Below are 23,838 nucleotides of genomic sequence, written 5' to 3'. Positions count from 1 at the left end.
TAAAAGGCCAGGCCCTGCAGGACGCAGGAGAAGGCTTCTCTTCCCCGTGGCCACTGCTGCCCTCAGGGTGAGCTCCTCACTGGGCATCTCCTCCAGGACCCTGCTGGCACCTGGACAGGTAAGGGACAGCTGTGGGTAAACACCCCCAGGACCTCAGTCTCCACATCTGCCACACCCATGTCCTTGGGCTGTGATGTTGGGAATTGAGAGGTCCTTACAGATACCCCACAAGTTCTGAGCTAGGTTCTGCAGAGTAGGGGACACTCCCCTCTTTTTCCCTCCCTTTGGTTTTGGAGAAAATTTTCTCCTTTGGCCTCAGTTTCCCTATCTGTATAAAATGGCTGTCTAGAAGTACAGTGTCCCCAACACATGGGGTATTTCAGACTTGAGACCTCAAACTCGCAGTAATCCTCCTGCATCAGTTTCCTGAGTACCGAGATGTCAGGTGTGTGGGCTCAATCGGAGGTCCTTTCGGGACTCAGTTCCCCTGTGAAAGGTGGTTGGTAAAGGCGGAGTGTCTACAATGTAAGGAGAGAGGTGCTCATTCAAATCCCACTGACTGTGGGACTGGATATGCCCTGCACTTTACCAAATAGGGATGACAGGGCCCGAAGGGGCTCTGGGAAGAACTGCTATGGCACACCCTGCCTTTGAGCGTCTCCTCGGTGGTCGGCGATGGGCAGGCTCTGTCACCACATCTGTCAAAGGCCCCTGGAGTCAGGCTGAGGGACCACTGACTGGAGGGAAAGACAGAGATTCAGAGGGGGCCCACAAACCAGTCCAGGGGGGAGGTCAGGAACCCCAGCACTATATGCTCTGGTCCCTCAGGCCATGGGCTGCCAGAACCACTTGGTCCCCGAGGGGGCTGGTGGGTGCCTTGGCCCTCACCTCACATGGCACTGGACCTGTCCAGCCAGTGTTCCTGAACATTTTCTACGTTTATTTTTGAGTTTTTGAGAGAGGTCTCACTCTGTAGCCAAACCTGGCCTCAAATAGCAATCCCACTGCCTCAGGCCCCCTATTGCTGGGGGTGACAGGCCCTTTCTCTGTACTTCTGGCTTCGCTGGGTGTTTCTGAAGGCATCATTACTTCATGTGAACTCTGGTGTGCATGTGACAGGGAGAATCCCCATTTCCTGGACGAGGAAGGGTAAGAGGGTTGAGCAGGGTCAGAGTAGGAGCCAGAACTTCAGATCTCCGAGTTTCCGGGTCCTGCTGTGCTATCTGCTCGGCTGGGATCATCACGCACATCTGTTTTTCAGTCTACCTGGATCAAAGAGGGCACTAATTGAAAGAAGACACAGATTCAAAGGGGTTTCACGAGTCAGCGCAGTCTTGGGATTCTGTCTCCCCGTTCCGCAGGGGTACGGCCCTCCTCAGCGGGACTTGAGAAAGGTGGGAAGCCCAGGCTCAGTTCCGGCTCTGTAAGACCAAGGCCTGCAGCGGGCACAGTGCCCGCCCTCGTCAGCCCGGAGTATCGTTTTTCTGTCTCCTCTGGACTTTGTTTCCCATGTCCGGGTGGGGACGGAGAGGAGGGGCGCACCTGCTCCTGGGTGGGGCCTCCGTTCCCTTGGCAACATGTGGCCAGGGCGGAGTCCAGGGGCCTTTCCTGCAGAGCCTGAGGCTGGGAGGTGGCCTGGGCACCTGAAGCTGGCATGTGAGGCTGGGGACGCTGGGAGTCCTGGAAGTTGGGAGTCCGGAGCAGGGAAAGGTGAGGCACTCACAGAAGGAGAAGGGGTCTGTTTGAGGTGTGTCTACTGGCAGGGCTGGCTCGCCAACTGGGGGCGGCAGGGAACCCCCATCCCAGTCTGTACCTCACCAGCCTTGGCCTTGGCTGGGGCCCCATGTTGTCCTCCTGGATTTCAGAACCTGCTCTGCCACCAGCTAACCCAAAAGAGACCCTGGGCCTGATACGGATAAGGTTTCCATTTGTACCCCAAATGCCGGAACGCCAAATCATAGTTCACTGAGAAAGAGGCTGGAACCAAGGACACCCTCGTGGCCAGAGGTCTGTGAAGACCCATGGATTCAGGGCCTGCTTTGAAGAAACCAGAGGAGCCATGGCCTGGCTTGAGGCTCAGGCTTCTCCAGAGTCCAGGGTCAGAGGTAAACCTTGACAGGTTTCCCCAAGGCCAACTATCTAGGCAACAAAAAGTTCTGAAGGGACAGGATAGAGGTCTCCTAAGGGCACCACCTTACTAGGTGGTGGCCCCACCCAGGAGCCCTTTGCCCTGTGGGTAGGAGGCCAGAGGAAGCAAGTGCACCCACAGGGACCATAAACCCAGTTTCAATAGGGAGTCACAGTTCCAGGTGCCTCTGGGTGGAGCAGGCTTCTTGGAGCCTTGGTGGTAATTGGGAAAGAATGGCCTTTGGAAAGTACCCCATCAGCTCTGTGAACTTCTAGCTTCAATTGCCTATGCCCAAGTTTCTTCAGGGCAGAGACAAAATTGGTGCCCTCTTCCCAGTTCTCATGTGCCCTGAAAGAGGTGATTGATGGACTGATGGACAAGGACTAACAAGTGACCCGGTGGGGAGAAGACAACCTTAAGGGGATCCTTTGCAGCCAACAGAGCTTCTTCAGACTGTCCCCTAACTCTAAGCACTGGCCCTTTAGGAGACCCTGAGACCCCTGCTGGATTTGGAACCTCAGTGATCAGATCTCCAGCAGTGTGAAGCTTACTATTGAATGTTTACTGCATTACCAGGCCCCTAAAGCTGAATTAGGTTTTATTGTTTTCATTATTGTTGTTTTTTGGTTTTTGGAGACAGGGCCTCCCTGTGTAGCCCTGGCTGGCCTAGAACTCACAGAGATCCTCCTGCCTCTGCATCCCACTGGGGCTAAAGGAGTGGGCCACTACACCCAGAAAAACTCAGTTTTATAGGTCCTTGGGAAGGTTGTCCTGCCAGCCAAACCCATATCAGAGAAGGACCCAGTGGCCTTGAATCCTGCCCCAGAACTCCACCTTCTGACCTGAATCACGGGAGAAGAATGAGAACTCCACCTATAGAAGGGTGAAACCCTTTCTCCAGAGGTCATGTCTGACTGTCCGATGACAAGGGTCATAAACTACCCGACATATCTGTCAGCCTGCAAACATGGGTGCACTACAGCTCTGGACTAGAGGATGGGAGGCAGTTGGAAAGCCACGGACTGAGCACCCAGGAGCAGCAGGGTCCGTTGAGCCAGCCTTGACTAAGTACTTGCTGTATGCATTAGGACTACCCAGCCACACAGAATGAAATTCTCCCCTTCTCAGAGTGCTGTGGAAGGGGAAGGGGGAGTATCCGCCACAGGACCGCTAGAGTGCTGGGAAAGCCCAGCCGCTTAAGACACTCTGCTTCAAAATACAAGGAAGAGTGGGCAGGAACAGGGCTCAAGGGTAGAGCCGCGCCTAGAATCCCCCAGTGAGGGGCTGGGGCGTGGTTTAGGTGGAGCTCCTGCCTAGAATCCCCCAGTGAGGGGCTGGGGCGTGGTTTAGGTGGAGCCCCTGCCTAGAATCCTCCAGTGAGGGGCTGGGGCGTGGTTTAGGTGGAGCTCCTGCCTAGAATCCCCCAATGAGAGGCTAGGGGCGTGGTCAGGGGTGGATCCCTGTCTAGAATCCCCCAGTGAGGGGCTGGGGATGTGGTCAGTAATGGATCCCCTTCCTAGAATCCCCCAGTGAGAGGCTGGGGGCATAGTCAGGGGTGGAGCCCTATCTAGAATTACCCCAGTGAGGGGTTGGGTTGTGGTCATGGGTGAGCCCTGCCTTGAATCCCACAGTGAGAAGCTAGGGCATGATCAGGGATGAGGTGAAGCCACTGCCTAGAATCCCCCAGTGAGGGGCTGGGGGTGTGGTCCAGAACGGATCCCCTTCCTAGAAGTCCCCAGTGAGGGGCTGGAGTATACGCTTGAGATTGGTGACCCTCTGGACTGTGCAGTCAGGTTGTGGCCTTGAGCATGGACTGGGGCTCCAGGGCTGCCCTGTAGATTTGGGAAACTGAAGAAACAAAAGTGAAAGGAAATGTGAGTGCCTGGGAAGGAGCTGGAGGAAAGGTTGAGCCCCAGATAACTAGTCAGTGTGTCATGTACGGCTGAGCCCCACCTAGGACTAGGGACAAGGTCCAAGGCACTCCCTGTTATTCTTGGCTTTATGGTGCCGAGGCAGGTGCTGTTGAGATGGGACCAGGTGCTGTTTGAAGCAGAGCTCCAAGGTGTGAGACCTGGGAAACGAGCTTTGCTACTGCATCTCTGAACCTCAGCACTTGCCATCGTGAAGAACCAGAGCCCAACAGCTGTCTGTGGAGCTCAGGTGCAAAGACCTGGGAATTACTGTGAGGTAAAAGGCTGTGGGTTGGGGATTTAGCTCAGTGGTAGAGCGCTTGCCTAGCAAACGCAAGGCCTTGGGTTCGGTCCCCAGCTCCGGGGGGGGGGGGGAGGCTGTGCCTGGAGAGGGGGAAGGGCCATGGTGGGGAGCCTGCAGTCTCGGTGTAAGGGGGACCTCGGAAGCGAGGGTAAGGATGGAGCAAGAGCAGGTGCTCAGCCTGCAGGAGAGAAGTGGTGGCTGTGTCTGCAAGGGTGGGTAGCACTTGCCTATCATCCCAGCAGCGGGGTGGCTGAGGCAGGAGGATTGGTACGAGTTCTGACATAGACTGGGCTGCAGAGTGAGAGCATGTCTCAGAAGGAAGGAGGGAAAGTAAGAAAGGAGGGAAAGAAAGAAAGGAAGGAGAAAAGAATGAAGACATTAGATAAGAAAGCACAAGTTGGTTGTGTGATCTGCAGTCAGGGACAGTTCGATCCAGGAGCTTAAATGGTTTTGAAAGATGCCGTGTTGGGTTTGGGAGTGCTGTCAAGAAGCTTTGCTTGTGGGCTGGAGAGATGGCTCCTAACCACTGACCGTTCTTCCAGAGGTCGTGAGTTCAAATCCCAGCAACCACATGGTGGCTCACAACCATCTGTAATGAGATCTGATGCCCTCTTCTGGTGTGTCTGAAGACAGCTACGGTGTACTCACATATAATAAATAAATATCTTTTTAAAAGAAGCTTCACTTGTCATGGGGTTCCTGCAGCCCCCTGATACTGTCCCTGTCCCCGGGTAGCCTAACACGGTCTCTTTCTCCTTCCTAAGTGAGCCTGGAGGTCTCCAACCCACAGAAAGAAGGTCACACACAAACTCTTTGAGATGGACCGAGTGACCAGATACCCCATCTTCAGCAAGCCCCACTCAGCACGTGTCACCGGCTTGGCCTTGGATGAAGACACCAGCTACACCGTTGAGCTAGTGGGCGTGGGGCCTGAGGCTGGTTGGAGCCAGGGTGATCTGCAAACCTGGTCCGCTGAGGACCAGACCAAGCCAGATGTGAAGAGAGTAAGCGTGTCTTCCACCAGACGAGCCTTCCTGGGGCAGCAGTCCCCGAGGTCACTGTACTGGGAAGATGAGGACGAGGAGACAAAAGCTTACCGCGTGGACGCCGGCAGCAATGCCTTCTGCAGGCAGCCGAGGGACCTGGAGGCCGAGCGCTGGGCAGTCATCCAGAGCCAGGCGGTCAGGAAGGGTGGCACAGTGGCCACACTCCAGGCTTCATCAGACCATAGGGACCCCAGGATCGCCAGCCATCCCCGGTCTTCATTCACAGAGGAGATCTTGGTGGACACGGAGCAAATCGATTTCCTGGCTGCTCGGCAGCAGTTCCTGAGTTTAGAGAAGGCAAACACAAATCCGGTCACGTGGAGCCCCACAGCCAGGGAGACCTTTGCACGTACCCCACCTGGCGTCGACCAGACCCCCAAGGCCTCCACTGGGCCCCATGTAGCCAATGGCTACACCACTTCAGTCACGTCACCAATGAAGGAAATGACCTTGGAGAAGACTTTCCATTTCCACACTTCCCCAGCCGGGTCCATCCGTACAACGGATGACCCTGGCCACCAGACCCGAGCAGAGTCCCCTGAGACCCCCAAGGAGACGCCCATCGAGAGAGAGATCAGACTGGCCCAGGAGCGAGAGGCGGAACTGCGGGAGCAGAGAGGGCTTGGGCGGGCTGCCGGGCATCAAGAGCTCATACAGATCCCCAGCAGGCCCCTGCTCAACAAGATGAGCCTGACAGAGACACCCCCACGAAGAGACAGGGGCCGCCCATCCCTCTACGTGCAGAGGGACATGGTGCAAGAAACGCAACGAGAAGAAGATCATCGCCGAGAGGGTCTGCAGGTGGGCAGGGCGTCCACACCTGACTGGACTTCCCAGGACCCTCAGCCTGGGTTCCAGAGAAGCCTGAGCTCCGACTGCATCCTCAGCCCAGATGCCCGAGCTGCAGACCCAGCTCCAGAGGCAAGGAAAGTCAACCGGATCCCACCAGATGCCTACCAGCCATACCTGGGCCCTGGGACCCCCAAATTAGAATTCTCAGCCTTCGGAGTATACAGCAAGCCAAGTGGTGTCCACTCCACAGAGGACACCAAAGCCACAGCCTTCCGGAACACCACAGAGTCTCCAAGGCATGTTTCAGAATCCTCCAGAAGATCTCTGAGCTCAAAACAAGAGTGGTCCAAGCCTCCTGGGAAGCCTGCCAACGGGGGTGTTGTGAAATTAGAGAATTTCCACCTGCGTCCACTGCGATTCAAGGTCCCAGATGTCCCCCAGGAAGCTGAGACCCCCCAAACCTGGGGCTGGGAAGTGGCCGGAGGCCCTGTGTTGAGACTACAAAAGTCACAGTCATCTGACCTGCTGGAGAGGGAGGTGGAGAGCGTCCTGCGGAGGGAGCGAGAGGTAGCTGAAGAGCGGAGGAATGCCTTCTTCCCAGAGGTATTCTCCCCAGTGCTGGACCAGGAGGAGAGCCATGAGCAAGACTCCCGCAGTTCCTCTCGGGCATCTGGTGAGCAGGGATTCAAAGGGCGGCCGTTCTTTCCTGAAGGCCCCTGGGTTGGAGAAGGAGAGTTGGAAGGCAGAGTTCAAACACACCCATTTCTCCCAGGAAGTAGATTTTGGAGGGGAAGAACACCAGCTTTGCTTTAATTTTTGAACGCTCTGTTACCAGGTGCATAGGATTTTGCTCTATGGTTCGGAATGTTGCGTTATTGGACATAGAAGTTTGCAAGCCTTTGTCCTCAGGATTGATTGCTCCTCTTTCTAATTCTCCTTCACCTCATGGTATTTTTTTAGCCCATAGTCTATCTAAAATCTTTCCTGGGTGGCTGTTTTAGTCAATCTGTCACGAGTTGCCTGTCAGCCTGTCTGTTCACCTGTCTCCATAAGCACCCTTGTCCAGGGACCTCAAGTCCCCTCTCCCAAATGCCACCTCCTTCTGCCCCTGCCACAGGCATCACCGGCAGCTATTCCGTGTCAGAATCACCATTATTCACGCCCATTCACCTGCATTCCGGCCTGGTGTGGAAGGTGGAGGCCCCAGAGGACAGTTCTCCGCCAGGGCAGAAGACTAGAAAGGAGTCGTGGGTGAGTCCGGTTGACTGAGGTGTAGCCCACAGGTTCAGGGGAGGCCATTACACTGACTGGGGTGGTCTCTTCTCCTCTCCGCTACCTAGTCTGAGAAGACACACAAGCAGGGGACATTGTCCTTATTGTGGGATCACCCTCAGGGTCAAAGGAGGAAGATTGATGAAGAAAGAAACAGATTCCAACTGGTCATTATCATTTTTTTTGAGAGAGAGAATTTCTCTGTGTAACCCTGGCTATCCTGGCACTCTCTACTCTCTCTGTAGACCAGGTTGGCCTCAAATTCAATATCCACGTGCCTCTGCCTCCCGAGTGCTGGGATTAAAGGCATGCACCACTAGCTCAGGTCTATCATATTTTTTTAGGGTGTGTGTGTGTGTGTCAGAGAGAGATAGACAGACAGAGACAGGCAGACAGACAGACAGAGACAGGCAGACAGATAGACAGAGAATGTGCCACTATGCATGTATGAAGTCATATAACCACCAGCCTTGTTCTCGGCTTCCTCCTTTGAGACAGAGTCTCTTTGTTCACTGCTGTCTGCAGCAGGGCCCACCACTTGCGGGTGCTCTCTTGTCTCATCTTCCACCCCACAGAACAATAGACTTACAGACACACACTGTCGCTTTCTTTCTCCCGCTGATTCCCAGGGTTTGAACTCAGGTCCCTACCCTCACAAGGCAAGCATCTTACCTCCTAAGGCATCACCCTGGGACCCCCATCATGGGATGTACCACAGCCAGCCCTGAACTGTACAGAAGTCACACTTCCAGCCTCTTTGGGACCACGCTTACCCAGGGCCCTGAGCTCACAAACCAGCCTGATTTCAGGTTACTTACCCGGACCATGTCGGGAGAGTCCAGGGATACCTCAGAGGACAACACTCATCCTAGCCTAGCCTCCTGGTCACAACCTGACCCCATGGTGAATCTGAATGGCCCAGATTCAAGTGCAGGCAAAGAGCAGCTCCATTCTTACCCTTTGTCTCTGGTAACCATGAGTGTTCTGTGGATGGCGTGTCATCTACGTGCCAGGGCCACTGCCGGTCACAGGACGCACTTGGCACACGCCTGTGATCCTCACTGAGGCACACTGAGGGCACTATCAGCCAGAGGCTCCAATGAGGGCGCCAGATCAGTGTGGTTGATAGCCTTGAGTTCAGTGACCACGAGACACTGGGAAGGTGCCACTAGATGGGGGTCTCATCCCGTCTGTCACTAAGAGGTAATTCAGCTATGGGAGAACTTCCAGGTGGGCACTAGGGCTGGGCAGGAAGGATGAGCACTGATTTTCATTCTTCTCATCCAGTATGCAGGTATCAACCCCTCAGACGGTGTCAACTCGGAGGTAAGTGTGCTCCAGAGGAAAAGTACTTGAGTCTGTCCCTTTTTGGCGATACCCTAACCATAGCATTGGTCACTGAAGGCCCTTCACTGGGATGGAGGACTGCACTAGCTATCTTCTCTGTTGGTAGAGACATCTTAGGGTAGATTGTGCTGTCATCTGCTTATGATGCCTGCCCTGGCACAGATTAAAAGGTCTGTGCGAGGGCTGGAGAGATGGCTCAGTGGTTAAAAGCACCCGACTGCTCTTCCAGAGGTCATGAGTTCAATTCCCAGCAACCACATGGTGGCTCACAACCATCTGTAAAGAGATCCGATGCAATGCTGGGGCTGGGGATTTAGCTCAGTGGTAGAGCGCTTACCTAGGAAGCTCAAGGCCCTGGGTTTGGTCCCCAGATCCGGAAAAAAAGAACCAAAAAAAAAAAAAAAAAAAAAAAAAAAGAGATCCGATGCCCTCTTCTGGTGTATCTGAAGACAGCTACAGTGTACTCATATATAATAAATGGGGGGAAAAAAAAAAAAAGGTCTGTGTGAGGCAGGCTTTTTTACTGGAAGACAAAGATTTCAACATAAACAGATTAAGCCACGGTAAGATGATGATGATGATATTATTATTATTATTATTATTATTATTATTATTATTATTATTATTATTATTCCTGGCTGGCCACATGGAACTCACTGTGTAAACTAAGGTGACCTCTAACTCACGTCTTCCTGCCTCAGCCTCCTGAGTGCTGAGACTATAGCTATAACCCTTTCAGAGCTGAAGCTGGACACAGTTTCCTTGCTATGGACCTCAGCTCTGCACACTGGTGAGGCAGAGCCGGCTGGGGGCGGTGCATCTCTTCACCGGGACCCCATGACTCCTTGTACGCAGGTCCTGGGAGCCACGAGGGTAAAGCGACACAAGAACCTCTTGGCGGAACGCTGGGAAGCACATATCTATGCCAGCGAGGATGAGAACTGAGGCTAGAAGCAGGGACGCCCATTCCCCGTCCCACCCAGTCCTGTGGAAGCTGCCAGGCCTGCCCAAGTCTCCGCCGTCAGGTCCCTATTTAAACAGGCCCAGGCCGATGTTTGTGGCCTGCAGTTGGCTTGGTTTTCCTGAGGTGGGCGAGTGTTTCCTGCTTAGGGGTGATTCTCAACTGAGGCTGAAGATGATCCGGCCAGGCCTCTATGTAGCGAAGACTTCCCCAAATGTTCCAGGGTTTGGGGAGGTAGCAAGGCTGCCCTCCGTGGGATGGGAGGCCCTGGGAGGTGTGGCTCCAGAGCCCCCACTTACATCCCTCAGCCCCTGAGCAAAGTGCAGAGCCTTGGATCTGTCACAATGCGGAAAGAAGGCTCTGTTTAGGGACCCGCCAGTCCTGTCTTGCCGACCCCAGGCACAACACGTACCCCTTCATGTTTATTTGTGAAATAAATCTGTCCTCAGCAGCCTGCCTGCCATAGAGGGTGCGTCACGAGCAGCCCCTGCCCTCTGCCCTCCGTCCGGTCCTTTCGTTCATCATGGTGGCATCAGCCCTGCTTCCCTGAGGTCCTGGGAGCTCATATGTGGAGAGCTAGGCACACAGGGTTGGGAGGCTACCGTAGTGCAGGCATCAGGGATGGATGTGTTGTTGGACATAGAAGGGACGGCTTGAACAAGATGATGGGGTGGACACCAATATCTGCTAAAAGCACTGAGTCTTGGCCCAGTCCCCTCTGCAGAGGGCAACCTATGGAACTGTCCTAGGTGGCAGTGGGTGAATAGCGAGGGTGGGTGCTCTCCTTCCCCATGGCCTGCTGGGAGCAGCTGGATACGGTTAAGCTCTGTCAGTCCCTCTCGGTCGCTGAGCCTTGCTGCAGGTAGCTGTCCATGGCACATATTTGGAGATATATATCTTTAAAGCTCCCATCTGAACACGTTCAATCCCAGCACTCAAGAGGCAGAAGCAGGTGGATCTCTCTGAGTTTGTTTGAGGCTAGCCTGGTCTAAAGACAGGACAGCATTTTATCCACTCCCTGAGACTGCCTGAGATGGGCTAAGTGGGTAAAGGACTGTCAGGGCAACACTGAAAAACCTTGTCTCAAAACACATACATACATACATATGTACGTACATACGTTCATGTACATACATACATACGTGCATACTACACACATACATGCATATACATACATATGTGCATACTACATACATGCATGCCACTACATACTATATACACGTATACCACATACATACTACATGCATGCATGCATGCATGCATGCATACATACATACATACAATAAAGGTTTCCACTTGAGGCATCTGTCTGGCAAACATGGGCCAGGCTGGAAATATCTAGGACTGAGAATGAAGAGACCTGGGTGGCTATGGGGTGGGACACCTCACAGAAGCAGCCTGGACAAGGAGGTCTTTGCCCTGGAAATTCTAGCCTCAAGAAGGAAGAGCCTCCCACAGGAACAGCGTCCAGAGGTCCCATACCCCTTGGCTTGTGGCCCCTTCCTCCCTCTCCGGATTCAGCAGTATGGTATCTCCCAGTCTTTTTGCCTCTGAACTCTCCTGCCTCCCTCTGGGCACCCAGTGGTGACCCTGAACCAAAAATGCCCTAGGACAACCCCCAGATCAGAATCGTCGGTTTGAGCCCATCTGAAGGGTCCCTTCTGCCACAGCCGGGCTTCTGTGGTAGGAACTCTGAAGCCACTGCCTGACTTCTGTAGGGTGTCAATCAACAGTCACCTTCTCGTAAGTGCGTGCCACACAAGTGTGAGAACCCACATGTGGATACCTAGAACCTGTGTAAATGCCAGAAGGGCATGTCCACTCACCTGTAACCTTAGAACAAAGGAGCCGGGCAAGCTGGCACGGTCCACTAGTCGGAACTGTGAGCCTTGGGTTCAAGTGAGGAACCTTGCCTCAGAAGACAAGGTTGCCAGCAGTCAAAAAAAAAAAAATCCGGCCTCCACATGTACCTGTACATACATGTGCACCCACACACATGAGAAACATGCATGTGCACACACAGGTACACACACAAAAAGAAAACAGCCCCACCTAGATCGTGTACTCAGGTTGCCCCTGCACAGGCAATTTGGCCAAGACTGTGATGTTGGCTCTCCATGTGGCTGGTGTTTCATTAAAAGCCTCTCATTTGGGGTTGGAGAGATGGCTCAGCGGTTAAGAGCACTGACTGCTCTTCCAGAGGTCCTGAGTTCAATTCCCAGAACACATGGTGACTCACAGCCATCTGTAACGGGATCTGATGCCCTCCTCTGGTGTCTGAAGACAGCAACAGTGTACCCACATATATAAAATAAATAAATCCATATTAAAAAAAAAAGTCTGCTCCAAACCACAGCTCACCTGTCTGTTCCAAAAAGCATCCTTTCTCCTGTGTCTGTTTTAGGAAATACTGCCTTAGTGAACTTTCACCCGTGTGCCCCAGCAAACCATCATTTGACATAACTGACTTTCCAAAGACACGAGAGGTCTCCAGCACAGCAGGTGTCCGACTGTCAGTCCACGCCGCCCCCACCCACCCACCCCCATGCTGTCAACGCTTATGACTGAGGCATCCTCCCCAGACTCAGGGCTCTGCAGGGCAACCCCAACCCAGTTTCACTGGGAAGACCAAGCACAAACAGGAAACCAGCCTTGGGTCCCCTCTGGTGCAAACTTAGGTCTTGGGGCTGAGACTGGAGTATTTTCTCACTTCCAATTATGTGCAAAGTGAGTGTGACATCACATCATATCGACCAATCCACTAATGCCTAAGGAAACTCCGCCCCTTGGGTGAAGCCTTCACCATGTGAAGTATGTCCCAGACGGACTTGGGAGATCAGTGAGGTTGTGTAATTTTGTTAGTGTCACAGAGCCAACCGGTGACTGGATTCTTTTTTTTTTTTTAAGATTTATTCATTTATTATATGTAAGTACACTGTAGCTGTCTTCAGACACACCAGAAGAGGGCATCGGATCTCTTTACAGATGGTTGTGAGCCACCATGTGGTTGCTGGGAATTGAACTCAGGACCTCTGGAAGAGCAGTCGGGTGCTCTTAACCACTGAGCCATCTCTCCAGCCCAGTGACTGGATTCTTGAGGTCTGAAGTTGGGTGTGGGAACAGCCAAAGGTCTTTTTAAAAGAAGATAACCCAACCAAAACAAATCAAACTGGCCTTAGCAAAACCGGGAGTTACTGGTTCTTGTTTGTTCTTGTTTGTTTGTTTGTTTGATTGGTTGGTTGGTTTTGGTCTTTCAAGACAGGGTCTGCCTTAGTTAGGGTTTCCATCACTGTGAAAAGACACCATGTGAAGACCAAGGTAACTCTCATGAAAGCAAACATTTAATTTAGGTTGGCTCACAGTTTTAGTGGTTCAGTCCGTTATCATCTGTGTGCAGGCTGACATTGATGCCAGAGAAGGAGAGGAGAGTTCTACGTCCTGATCTGAAGGCAGCAGAAAGGGACTGCTTCCGAAGGCAGCCAGGAGGAGGGTCTCTTCTGCGCTGGGCAGAGCTCGGTCTCAAGGCCCAATCCCACGTTGACACACCTACTCTAACAAGGCCACACCTCCTACTAGTACCACTCCCCATGGGCCATGAATTCAAACATCTGAGTCTGTGCGAGGGAGGTCAAACCTATTCCAACTACCACAGGATCTATCTGTGTACCAGAGTCCTGGCCTTCCTGGAATTTGCTCTGTAGCCCAGGCTGCCCTGGCACTCACGGAGATCCATCTGTCTCTGCCTCCCAAGTGCTGGGATTAAAGGTGAGCGTCACTACTTCTGGAATACCAAGAAGTTAACTGCAGCTTCAGGCTAAGCTGAAAATTGCCATCCCACCTCTTCTTCCCTGACAGCTCAGGCCAAGCCCACGACACAGTCCCAACTCCGCTTCTCTTTCGCTCAGCCTCAGTTTCTTCCTCTGAAAGAGTGACTCTGTTAGCACCCCCACCCCCACCCCCCAGCATGTGTCGCTGCGGTTTTCCTGCACAGGGGGACACAGCAGAGAATTAACGGCAGCCCTCTGGAGCAGGGTGAGCCAAAACCTCCCAGTTAGAAACAGCATTTGAACTCCGCCACCAGAGGGAGACAAAATACCGGCAGACGATCCCCGCTGGGCAGGGAAGGCGCTGCCTGCTGGGGTGGGGATGGGAGCAGGGCTCCCACTGTAGCTGCTGAAAGGTTTTCTCTCCAAAACCCCAAGGATGAGGAACAGCTGAGGCGGTTGCCTGGAACAGCCCGGGGCAGGGGGCACAGCAGCAAGGTCGGCCACGCCGCACAAAGCTGCCATGACTTCCTGCAATGTCTCCCGCAGCGTTAAATGTTCTGACGTGAGAGGGGGTGTGCGCGGGGTGTACATGAGTAGATTTGTTTGGCTCTATTAAGTTTTATTTCTTTTTGTTATGGGGTGGTGTGAGCCGCGGGCTGACGTGGAGGGGAGAGGACACCTTTGTGGAGTCGGATCTCTGCTTCCACCTTGACATATTTATTCTGTTTTCATTTTTAAAGACAGGGTCTCTCTGTGTAGCCCTGGCTATCCTGGAACTCACTCTATAGATCGGGCTGGTCTTGAACTGAGAGATCCTCGTGACTCAGCCCCCCAAGTGCTGGGACTAAAAGCGTGTGCCGGGGCACCATACACCCTATAGCTTCTGAGGGTAAGACTCAGGTCCAGCTTGCCCAGCCACTGTGCCAGCCTGGATTTTGCTGGTCTGGACTTTTCTTTTTCTCATGTTGTGAATTAAAGCCACAACTTCCTGTACACTATCCAAGAACTCTGACGCAGGTATAAACATAGACTTTAATTTACATCTTATTTATTTTGAGATTTTTAAATATTTTTATGTGTATGGGTATTTTGTTGGTGTGTGTGACTGTTCACCACGGGTGTGATTGGTGCGGGGGCGCTGAGGGGGTCAGGAGAGGGCATCGGCTCCAGAGACCTTTGAGCTGCCATGTGGCTCTTGGGAATAAAACCCATTCTCTGTTTGGTTTGGAGATTAAGACAGGGTTTCTGAGTAGCCAGGTGCCGGGGAACCCAGAGAACCACCTGTCTCTGCCTCCCAAATGCTGGTGTCAAAGCCATGGGCCACCACTGCCCAGCAACTGTAAAAATTTTAAGTCAGACATAGTGGCGTCTCTTTCTAAAGCCAAATCTCACAGGCTAGAAGAGTGACGTGAACTGACGGCCATCTCAGCTGCAGAGTGAGACCTTGTCTCAATGCATACAGACAGACAGACAGACAGACAGATGGACTACACATGTGAAGGGGTGAAGCTCAGTGAGTTGAGCTCCCTTCTAGTGTGGAGGAGAGCTAGACTCCATACCTGTCACCAGAAGCTATATCAGCCTTTCTTTCACACAGGAGCTGGGAGTTCTCCATCTCGATCGGAAGGCAGCTGAACAGGTCTGCTCCTGAAGCAGCCAGGAGGAGGGTCTCTTCTGCACTGGGCAATGGTTGGGCATTAAGAGACCTCAAAGCCCACCCCACAGTGACACACCTACTCTAACAAGGCCACACTTCTTTTTTTTTTTTTTTTTTTTTTTTTTTTGGTTCTTTTTTTTCCGGAGCTGGGGACCGACCCCAGGGCCTTGCGCTTCCTAGGCAAGCGCTCTACAACTGAGCTAAATCCCCAGCCCCAAGGCCACACTTCTTAATAGTGCCACTCCTCGTGGGCCATGCGCTCAGACATGTGGGGTATAGGAGGCCGGAGGGTAAGGAGTTCTCCGTCATCCACAGGTAAAAGGAAAGTTAGAGGCTGGTCTGGTTGGCCTGGGACCCATCTGTAGAATGAAACAAAACAAGTTTTAAAGTTTCTAAACAAATATTCCAAAGACAGTTAATTACATTCTGACGCTTTTGATTTGCCCGAATGGGTTTCTGTGACAGAGGAACCCAAACTGACAACTTTACCAACAACAAAAAATGTGGGGCTGAAGAAGGGACATTAAGTAATTCTCCACCATCCCTCACCACCCCCCATCGTCCCCCACCATCCCTCATTGTCCCCCACCATCTCCACCATCCTTCTCACCATGCCCTGCATCTCTCTTCCTTCTCTCATGGTCCCCAGGTCTTTCTGGTTTCCGCCTATGTGTTCCAAGCAGTGGAAGAGCACCCTACAGCGATATGTGACAACCCTCCTCTCTTAACTTCTTGGCTCCCACCTTATGAATGTCAAAGCTAAATCCTCCCCATAGTGGCTCAGATGTTATGAGAACATATTGCTCTTAAAGGGGACCCAAGTTCAATTCCCAGCATCTACACAACAGTGCACAACCTTAAGTATACCTTTAGTTCCTGTGCTCTAGCGCCCTCTTCTGGCCTCTGTGGGAACTACACACAAATGACACACAACTGTACATGCAGGCAAACACTCATGCAATAAAACACAAATAAATAACAAATTTAAAGATTGAAATAATAAATTCTCACGGGGTTGGGGATTTAGCTCAGCGGTAGAGCGCTTGCCTAGCGAGCGCAAGGCCCTGGGTTCGGTCCCCAGCTCCGAAAAAAAAAGAAAATAAACAAATAAATAAATTCTCACAATAGCCCAGAGCCTCGTCCTGGAGTCCCCCTTATCTTCCTCTCTTCTGCTGCCTGAGCCTTCTTCCCACATGCCTGTCATGGTGGTACTATTTGAATCTGGGAGGGTCTGTGCTTCGTGTCTGGATCCTCTACAGGGTGGGAGACTTTCAGGTTTCCACAGTATTGTGGGTTTGGGGATCAGTATTATGGGTTTGGGGATCACCCCTTGTAAGGACCAGGCTTTCTTTAAAGTTGTAGAAAATCCAGACCAAAAGGAAATCATGGCTCCAACAGCCCTTTGCTCTGGGTCATCAACAGTTTTTATTTTGAGACAGGGTCTCACAGACAATAAGCCAAGCTGGCTTTAAACTAACTTCATAGCCCGGGATGGTCCCACTCTATCCCTTCCTCCTCAGAGCGGAGGCTGCCATGTGATGGGCAGGGCCTCTGCCCCCTTCTCTCTGGGAACAGTTACACCATTGATTTTGTGGAAGGTTTTGTAGATTTTTGCACCTGAGTTCTCTGTCCATCATGCTCCACCAAGTGTCTCCTTCCCGAGTGCCATTTGCAACTTGTTTTAAATAAAATAGTAAATGTTTTAATTAGAAATAAATTGCAGGGCTGGGGAGATTGCTCAGCGGTTAGGAGCACTGACTGCTCTTCCAGAGGTCCTGAGTTCAATTCCCAGCAACCACATGGTGGCTCACAACCATCTGTGATGGGATCTGATGCCCTCTTCTGGTGTGTCTGAAGACAGCTACAGTGTACTTGTATACAATAAGTAAATAAATAAATCTTTTTTTAAAAAAAAGAAAAGAAATAAATTGCATATGCAAATTCGAGCAAGTGAGTGGTAGGTGGGAACTGGCCACCGACCGCGGGATCCACTTCTCCACACAGACAATCCACTTCCATCCCCTGAAGAAGAGTCTACTCAGATGCCTGTGACACAGCAGCAATGGAGCCAAAATTAGACCCCTGATGTCTGTACCATTGTCCTCGCTTTAGTGACCACATGGTCAGGATGATTCTGAAAGATTCAGCCCCTGAGCCATATTTGGACCTTTCTGAGGAAGTCTGCTGGTCTGGCATGAAACCCATAATTGCAAGTCCCCAAGTCCCCTTTCCTGCCAGGAAATAGCTGTCTCTATGCTGTCCATTCTGCTGGGCAGCCTCGGCAAGCCGGGGCCTTGCCTGGCTAAGGCTGCTATCCCAATGGCCTCAGTGTAATAGCCTTAGGCCTGGGATCCCAGGTCCTCTGAGGTCATTTCTGAGCAGTGTGTAGTGAATGCAGTGGGGTGGTCTACACAGGGTGCTCGGAGCTTGAATGAGTTCCCTTCCAGTATTGTGTGCTTTGGGGTGGGCGTGGCAGGTGAATAACTCTCAACCCGGGATTCAGGAGGCTGAGGCAGGAGGATTGTTGTGAGTTCGAGGTCAGCCTGGGGTATATTACTTTCAGTCTCAGGAACAAAAGAAAATCATTGCCAGTCCACTCAGGAGGCAGAGGCAGTGGATCTCGGTGAGTTTGAGGCCAGCCTTCCCTGCCTACCAAATGCCAGGCCAGCATTCCATAAAGCAGCCAGGGCTACATAAAGAGAAAACAAACAGGCTGGGAGGTGGCGCTATGTGAATTTAACCCAGCAGAGCAGGTGGACCTGTGTGAGCTTGAGACCAGCCTACTCTACAGAGCAAATCCCAGCACAGCCAGGCTACACAGAGAAAACCTATCCAGATCATAAACAAACAAACGAACAAACAAATACGAAAACAGGGAATAGAGAAATGTCTGGTGGGTTACGGACTCTGACTGCTTTTCCAGGGGACTCAGTTTGATTTCCAACACCCAAATAGCAGCTCTCCATTCCAGTTCCAGAGGGTCTGACCTTCTGACCTCCACAGACACTAGACACACACACAGGACACAAGCACACATGAAGGCAAAACACCAAACAAATAAAAATAAATAAAAATTTAAATAAGTAAATAAATAGAATTTTAAAGAAAGAAAGAAAAACATGACATGAAGTTACGCTTCCTTTTAGTTTTTTCCTTGGTGATGATGTGATCTCCAATCTTTTTTTTTTTTTTAATTTTTTTTCATCTTTATTAACTTGAGTATTTCTTATTTACATTTCGATTGTTATTCCCTTTCCCGGTTTCCAGGCCAACAACCCCCTAACCTCTCCCCCTCCCCATCTCCGGTCTTTTGAGTCAAGCTTTCACTGTGTAGCCCAGTTCGGCCTCCAATTCCTGGTGCTTCCGCCTGACTCTTCTGATTCAGAGATCTGACACTAGGCATAGGGCTTGACTACCAGGAGTGACCCACTGGGTTCCATCTCCAGCACTACACAAACAGAGCTTGGTAGCACGTGACTTCATCTCAGCAATTGGGAAATAGAGGCAGAAGGATTAGGTCATCTTTAGCTATAGGTCCAGTTTGAGCTAGCCTTGGCTACAAGAGGCCATGTTCGAAAAGACGAAAACAAATGCAGGTAGCAGGCACCCTTCATAGTCCTTCCCTGCCCTGTAGTTCTTCAAGGCTAAAATGCCTACGGAGCCATTAGGGCAGCGACAGAGACACATGGGCTATCACATCCAAACCTCCATACCCAGAAAATCGGGCCACACACATCCCCAGCTGGTTTTTCCAGCCCTCGGGGGCAGTAACGTGCACCTGAGTTGCTTAGACTTGCTGGAATTTCTTCCGTGGTTCAACAAGCAGACTCGTTGCGGTGTGGGGTGTAGAGAGGAGGAGTGTAAAGGGGAGCAGGGCTACTGGGTTCCAGCCCAGCCTGTAAGTGGCAGGAATCACTTCTTCCTACCTTGCTGCTTCCTGGTGGTATAGCCCCTGCCTAGAACCCCAGAGTGAAAAGCTGGAGGTGTGACCAAGGATTCTAAGGACCCTGCCTAGAGTCCTCCAATTAGGAGCACGGCGAGTGCTCAGAGTGCTTAGGGGTGGAGCCCCTGCCTAGAATCCCCCAGGTCAGGTCCTGGGGGCGTGACCAGGGTGGAGCTCCACCCAGAATCCCCAAGTAAGGGTCTGGGGGCGTGGTCATGGTGGAGCTCCGCCTAGAGTCCCCCCAGTGAGGGGCTGGGAGCCGAGTCAGGCCTCAGCTCCACACTAGTAAGTATGAATCCCGGGGCTTATGATAATAAATAGAGGAGTGGAAGAAAAATCACCCGCTGTGGAAGTCTGAGGAAGTGGGAGGGACTTTTTTGCTGTGGAACGTCTGTGCCCATGCCTGGGCTGTAGTGGTAGTCTAACCCTTCACACCCCATCCCCCAAGCTCCTTCCAAGTCCAGACAGAGAAAGGAATTCCTGGCTGAGTCTAATTTAAAACAAACAAATAAACAATGTTTGGAGGGAGGAGAATGAGAGGAATGCGGGCGTGGCTCCTCCCTGCCGCCGGAGAATTTGGGCCTGGGACTTGCAGGGACAGAGGTCACCATGACCCCAACAAACCCCTACCCCATCTCTGCCCACCCTAGCCCAGCCTTCCACCATTACTCTTGTTTTATGGCCCTGCTCGGATGGCTGCAAATTAGGGGAGGGAAAAAAAAAAGGAAAGAAACAAGGGAGGCGGGGATAACAGAGAACAGATTCCGGATCCCCCGGTCCCCAGAAACCTTTGTTTCTTAAGGCTTGGCAGCTCTGGACTTGGAGTACCCGTTAGTGTTTTTCCTTCAAGGAAAGCTCTGCGGAGAGCAAGGGACAAAAAATTTCTCAGGTAGTTTGAAAAACAACGAGGGGTGTGTGTGTGTGTGTGTGTGTGTGTGTGTGTAGTGTATTTCTGCAACCCGGGTGGGTCTTCGTTGTCATCTCAGTACTTGGGAAGCTGGAGCAAGAGGATTGTGGCAATTTTAATGATGACTGGGCTACATGAGATCTTGATTGTCTCAAAACATTGTTGGTACACAACTATCATGTCAGCATCCAGGAGGTGGGGGTGGGGAAATCAAGCATTCAGGGCTGTCCTTGGCTACATGAGACCCTGTCCCAAACCCTCTTTCCCAAATAAAAAAATATAATAAGGTTGAGAGCCTGCCTGGATGGTGAGGCCCCAGTATGGAATCCCCAGGATTGAAAACTAAAATACAGTTTTACTGTATCCCCTTCCTGATGCATCTCTGAATTCCACAAACTGTCTGGAATCCATGGGGGGTGGGTAGAGAAAGAAAGAAAACATCTTAGGGGCCCAGGTTTGCAGATGATAGGATGATGCCACACCTTGCTTGTTTTTGTAGCAGGGAACTATTTTATCTGGATAGAAAGCCGCTCAGAAAACACAGCAGCAAGGGAAGCCATGTGGGTCTGTCTGATTCTAGAATTCTCCAGGATAAAGTCTGGGAACCTATTGGAACCACGGGGAAGTTGGGGGAGCAGGCAGGATTATCTCTCTTTAATATTTCTATTTTCATGTGCTTGGGTGTCCTCCCTGCGTGTATGGCTGTGCACCTGGGTCCCCCGGAGGAGCAGCCAGAGCTCACTGCCCATGGGTCAGCCCCATCTAGATCTGCTCAAAGCCAAGAGGCAACAGCAGTAGCTCATGTTGTTTCAGAGTCACTTGGACTACCAAGACTGGCTACTGGGAAGGCCACGTCTGTGCCCAATCCTGGGGTGTTTAGCCTATGGTTCTTGTCCGGAACACTGTCAGCCTAGGGGGTTTAAAGTGAGTATGTATATATTGTGTGTAATTGTAGGCGAGTATAAGATAGTGTGATTTGTCGAGGCTGTAATCAACAACCTTGGGGTTATCTGTCCCTCCTCCCTCCGCAATGGCCTCCCTCCGCCCTTCCTAAGTGGAGCCCTCTCCTCCTCATTTTGTTTCCCACATTAGATCATCAGAACCCTACTATTCTCACCCCAAACCCCTCCCCCACCCCGCGGTCCCTCTTACACTTTCCCGGCTTCTGTACTTACTACAATCTACATTCCCCCCACCCCCACGTCTGAAGATGTGACCCTTTGAGCCTCCAATAAGAGAGAACGTTGGATGTTTGTCTTTCTGGGTCTGGGCTCCTGCGCTCAGTGCTGTCCTTTGGAATTCCAGCCACTGAACTTGCAAGTTTCGTGATTGTTTTTCCGGATAAGTACATAATACCCTACAGTGTCCACAGACGATATTTTCAGTGCCTGTTCGTCGGTTGAAGTTTGGGTTGTTTCTGGTGTATTTCTCCTCTGCCAGTGAAATGAGCCAATTCACCGCGGATTAGAAACGTATTCAAGGCAGGTTTATTGGGAAGCTTGCAGGTGAATTCACTGCCCCCCCCCCCCCGAGTGCAGTTGCCATGGGAAAGGGGAGGGAGGGGTGGGGGAGGGAGAGGAAAAGTCAGAGAGAAGAGAAAGAGAGCAAAATATCTGAATTTATATAGGGAGGAGCCTCTGGGGGGAGGGCAGGCCAGCCTCGGGGCTGGAAAGTTCAGGGTCGGGGGCAGGGTATGCCAGGCAGAGACTGAGGGATCCTGGGAAAACCTGGAGGTCAGGTCTTCTTTGGCGGTAGTAGGCACCTCAGCCCCTAGTCCGGGGGTCTGAAACCGGCTCCATTTCTTAGCTCTTCTACGTGTAGCGCAGTAAAGACGAAGACTGAGCTGGTCTCTGTGGAGTCGGAGGCCTCTGGACTCATGCCAAGAAGCGGTATAGTTGACTCACTCCGGAGACTTCGTCTTAGGTTTTGGGAATTCAACCCGCGGGTTTCTGTGGTAGCTTCCGCTCTTTGCAGCCCCACCAACCGTGAATGGGAGTTCTTCCCACCGCCTCCAGCAGGTTTTGTTGCTGGGCTTTGCCTTTCTGACTCCGGGGGTCAGGTTGAAGGTAAATCCGTCTTGCTGAAGGCACATTTAGGACCACCGGAAGTTGATCGTCCCAGAGGCTTCCTTCCTGCCGTCAAGGTTCCACGGGTCAAGGAAATACTACATCAGCTGACAAGCGAGTGAAGGAGGCAGTTCAAACAGCCCCTGTGGGCTGAGACACGTATGACCATGACGGTGACCACCGAGGCACAGCTGTCTCTCTGTGGCAACCTCCTGTTGGGTTTCAGACCTGGGACAAGAAGGTGAGGTGCACACTTACATACCAAAGCAGACCTGGCCTCCAGATGCTCCCAGCATCCCTCAGTCTTTGCCCGGTGTACTCTGCCCCCAACGCTGAACTTTCCAGCCCAGGGGCTGGGCTGCCCTTCCCTCAGAGGCTCCTCCCTACATAATCTGGACATTTTCATCTCTCTGCCCCTTCCTTCTCTCACTCTCTCTGTCCACCCGAGAATGGTTTCCCAATAAACCTGCATTCATATACCATTTTTTTGTTTGTTTTTTTTTGGGGGGGGGCTGGGGACCGAACCCAGGACCTTGCGCTTCCTAGGCAAGCGCTCTACCACTGAGCCAAATCCCCAACCCCCATATACCATATTTTAATCTGGTTTGAATTGGCTCATTTCAGTGGTGGAGAAATAACTTATCACCAACAGCTGTCTAATTGCCCACTCAACAGAAGGAAAACCAGGCCTGGTACTGGAAGCCTGGCCAGCTTCCTAGGGCCAGTCAGGTCCTGGACCTTGGAAGCAACTGCCACCCTTAGGGCAGACCAACACAATTCTTTTTTTTTTTTTTCTTTTGGAGCTGAGGACCGAACGAACCCAGGGCCTTGTGCTTTCTAGGCAAGCGTTCTACCACTGAGCTAAATCCCCAACCCCCACAATTCTTAACTATATTGTAGCTCTTATCCTTGTACCCATGGATAAGAACAGTCACCACCCTCAGTCATCAAAGAAGACCCTCGTTAGGCAGAGAGGGATCCTGGCTCCAAGAGGAACATCACAGCTCCTGTGTGTGCGACTCAGTGGATGCAGGCAAAGGTGGGGCAGAGAGACTGTAAGAGGCAGACTACCAGGAAACGGACTGCAACTCCATTCTAGAAACAGCTGCGTAAAGGAGACTGGAACATTAGCAATATCAATGGACAGGCTAACATGGTCAGAGGAAAATGTCACTCAGTCCCATCCCTAGACAAAGAACTACATACAGGCAGCCGATGACTGCTGGGAGAGGGAGAGGTAGCCTCTCCGAGGGATCAACCCCCTTCCTGAGAGTCCAATGCAGAGTGGTCAGCTCCTAATCTACACGCACACATGTGTGCACTCACACACACACACACACACACACACACACACACACTAACAGACACACACACTAACAGACACTATTCGGGCTGGAGAGATGTCTCAGTGGTTAAGAGCACTGACTGCTCTTCCAGAGGTCCTGAGTTCAATTCCCAGCAACCACATGGTGGCTCACAGCCATCTGTAATGGGATCTGATGCCCTCTTCTGGTGTGTCTGAAGATAGCTACAGTGTACTCAAATAAAAATAAATAAATTTAAAAAAAATATATAAAAAAGACATTATCCATGTGAGAGTGAGGGCAGCAGTGGAGGTTTGGGGGTTAGAGGGAGGAAAGGGAGGTGGGAAATGATGGAATTCCAAGTTTAAAATGTGTGAGCCAGCTAGGCTGCGGTGGTAGACATCTTTAACCCCAGCTCTCCAGAAGCAGAGGTA

General features: G+C 51.8%; 1 protein-coding gene and 1 long non-coding RNA gene across 7 annotated transcripts; one reads left to right on the top strand and one right to left on the bottom strand.

The window, feature by feature from the left end:
- The first annotated feature begins 30 nt into the window (after window positions 1-30).
- Misp (mitotic spindle positioning) lies at window positions 31-10,214 on the top strand. 6 transcript variants are annotated; one of them, XM_087558591.1, is made up of 7 exons: window positions 201-1,710; window positions 1,866-2,105; window positions 4,145-4,315; window positions 5,107-6,853; window positions 7,298-7,431; window positions 8,740-8,778; window positions 9,655-10,214. In XM_087558591.1, the coding sequence occupies exons 4-7, from the start codon at window positions 5,161-5,163 to the stop codon at window positions 9,742-9,744; spliced, it is 1,956 nt and encodes a 651-aa protein (XP_087414717.1). In that variant the 5' UTR covers window positions 201-1,710; window positions 1,866-2,105; window positions 4,145-4,315; window positions 5,107-5,160; the 3' UTR covers window positions 9,745-10,214.
- Window positions 10,215-21,498: 11,284 nt separating this feature from the next.
- LOC134479815 (uncharacterized) lies at window positions 21,499-22,471 on the bottom strand. The gene is made up of 2 exons (XR_015625079.1): window positions 22,363-22,471; window positions 21,499-22,250 (listed from the first exon to the last, which is right to left on the bottom strand). It is a non-coding gene; the product is annotated as an uncharacterized LOC134479815 (long non-coding RNA).
- Between the last annotated feature and the right edge of the window lie 1,367 nt (window positions 22,472-23,838).

Source organism: Rattus norvegicus, chromosome 7 (assembly GCF_021556685.1).
Source record: "Rattus norvegicus strain SHRSP/BbbUtx chromosome 7, alternate assembly SHRSP_T2T, whole genome shotgun sequence".
Classification (NCBI taxonomy): domain Eukaryota; kingdom Metazoa; phylum Chordata; class Mammalia; order Rodentia; family Muridae; genus Rattus; species Rattus norvegicus.
This window is presented reverse-complemented; position numbering and strand designations above follow the sequence as displayed.

Bases quoted from the DNA above. Each gene is read 5' to 3' on its own strand.
- Misp (XM_087558591.1), top strand. From the start codon at position 5,161: ATGGACCGAGTGACCAGATACCCCATCTTCAGCAAGCCCCACTCAGCA. The intron at 6,854-7,297 runs GTGAGCAGGGAT...CCCCTGCCACAG, and splicing joins CAGTTCCTCTCGGGCATCTG to GCATCACCGGCAGCTATTCC. The intron at 8,779-9,654 runs GTAAGTGTGCTC...CCTTGTACGCAG, and splicing joins CAGACGGTGTCAACTCGGAG to GTCCTGGGAGCCACGAGGGT.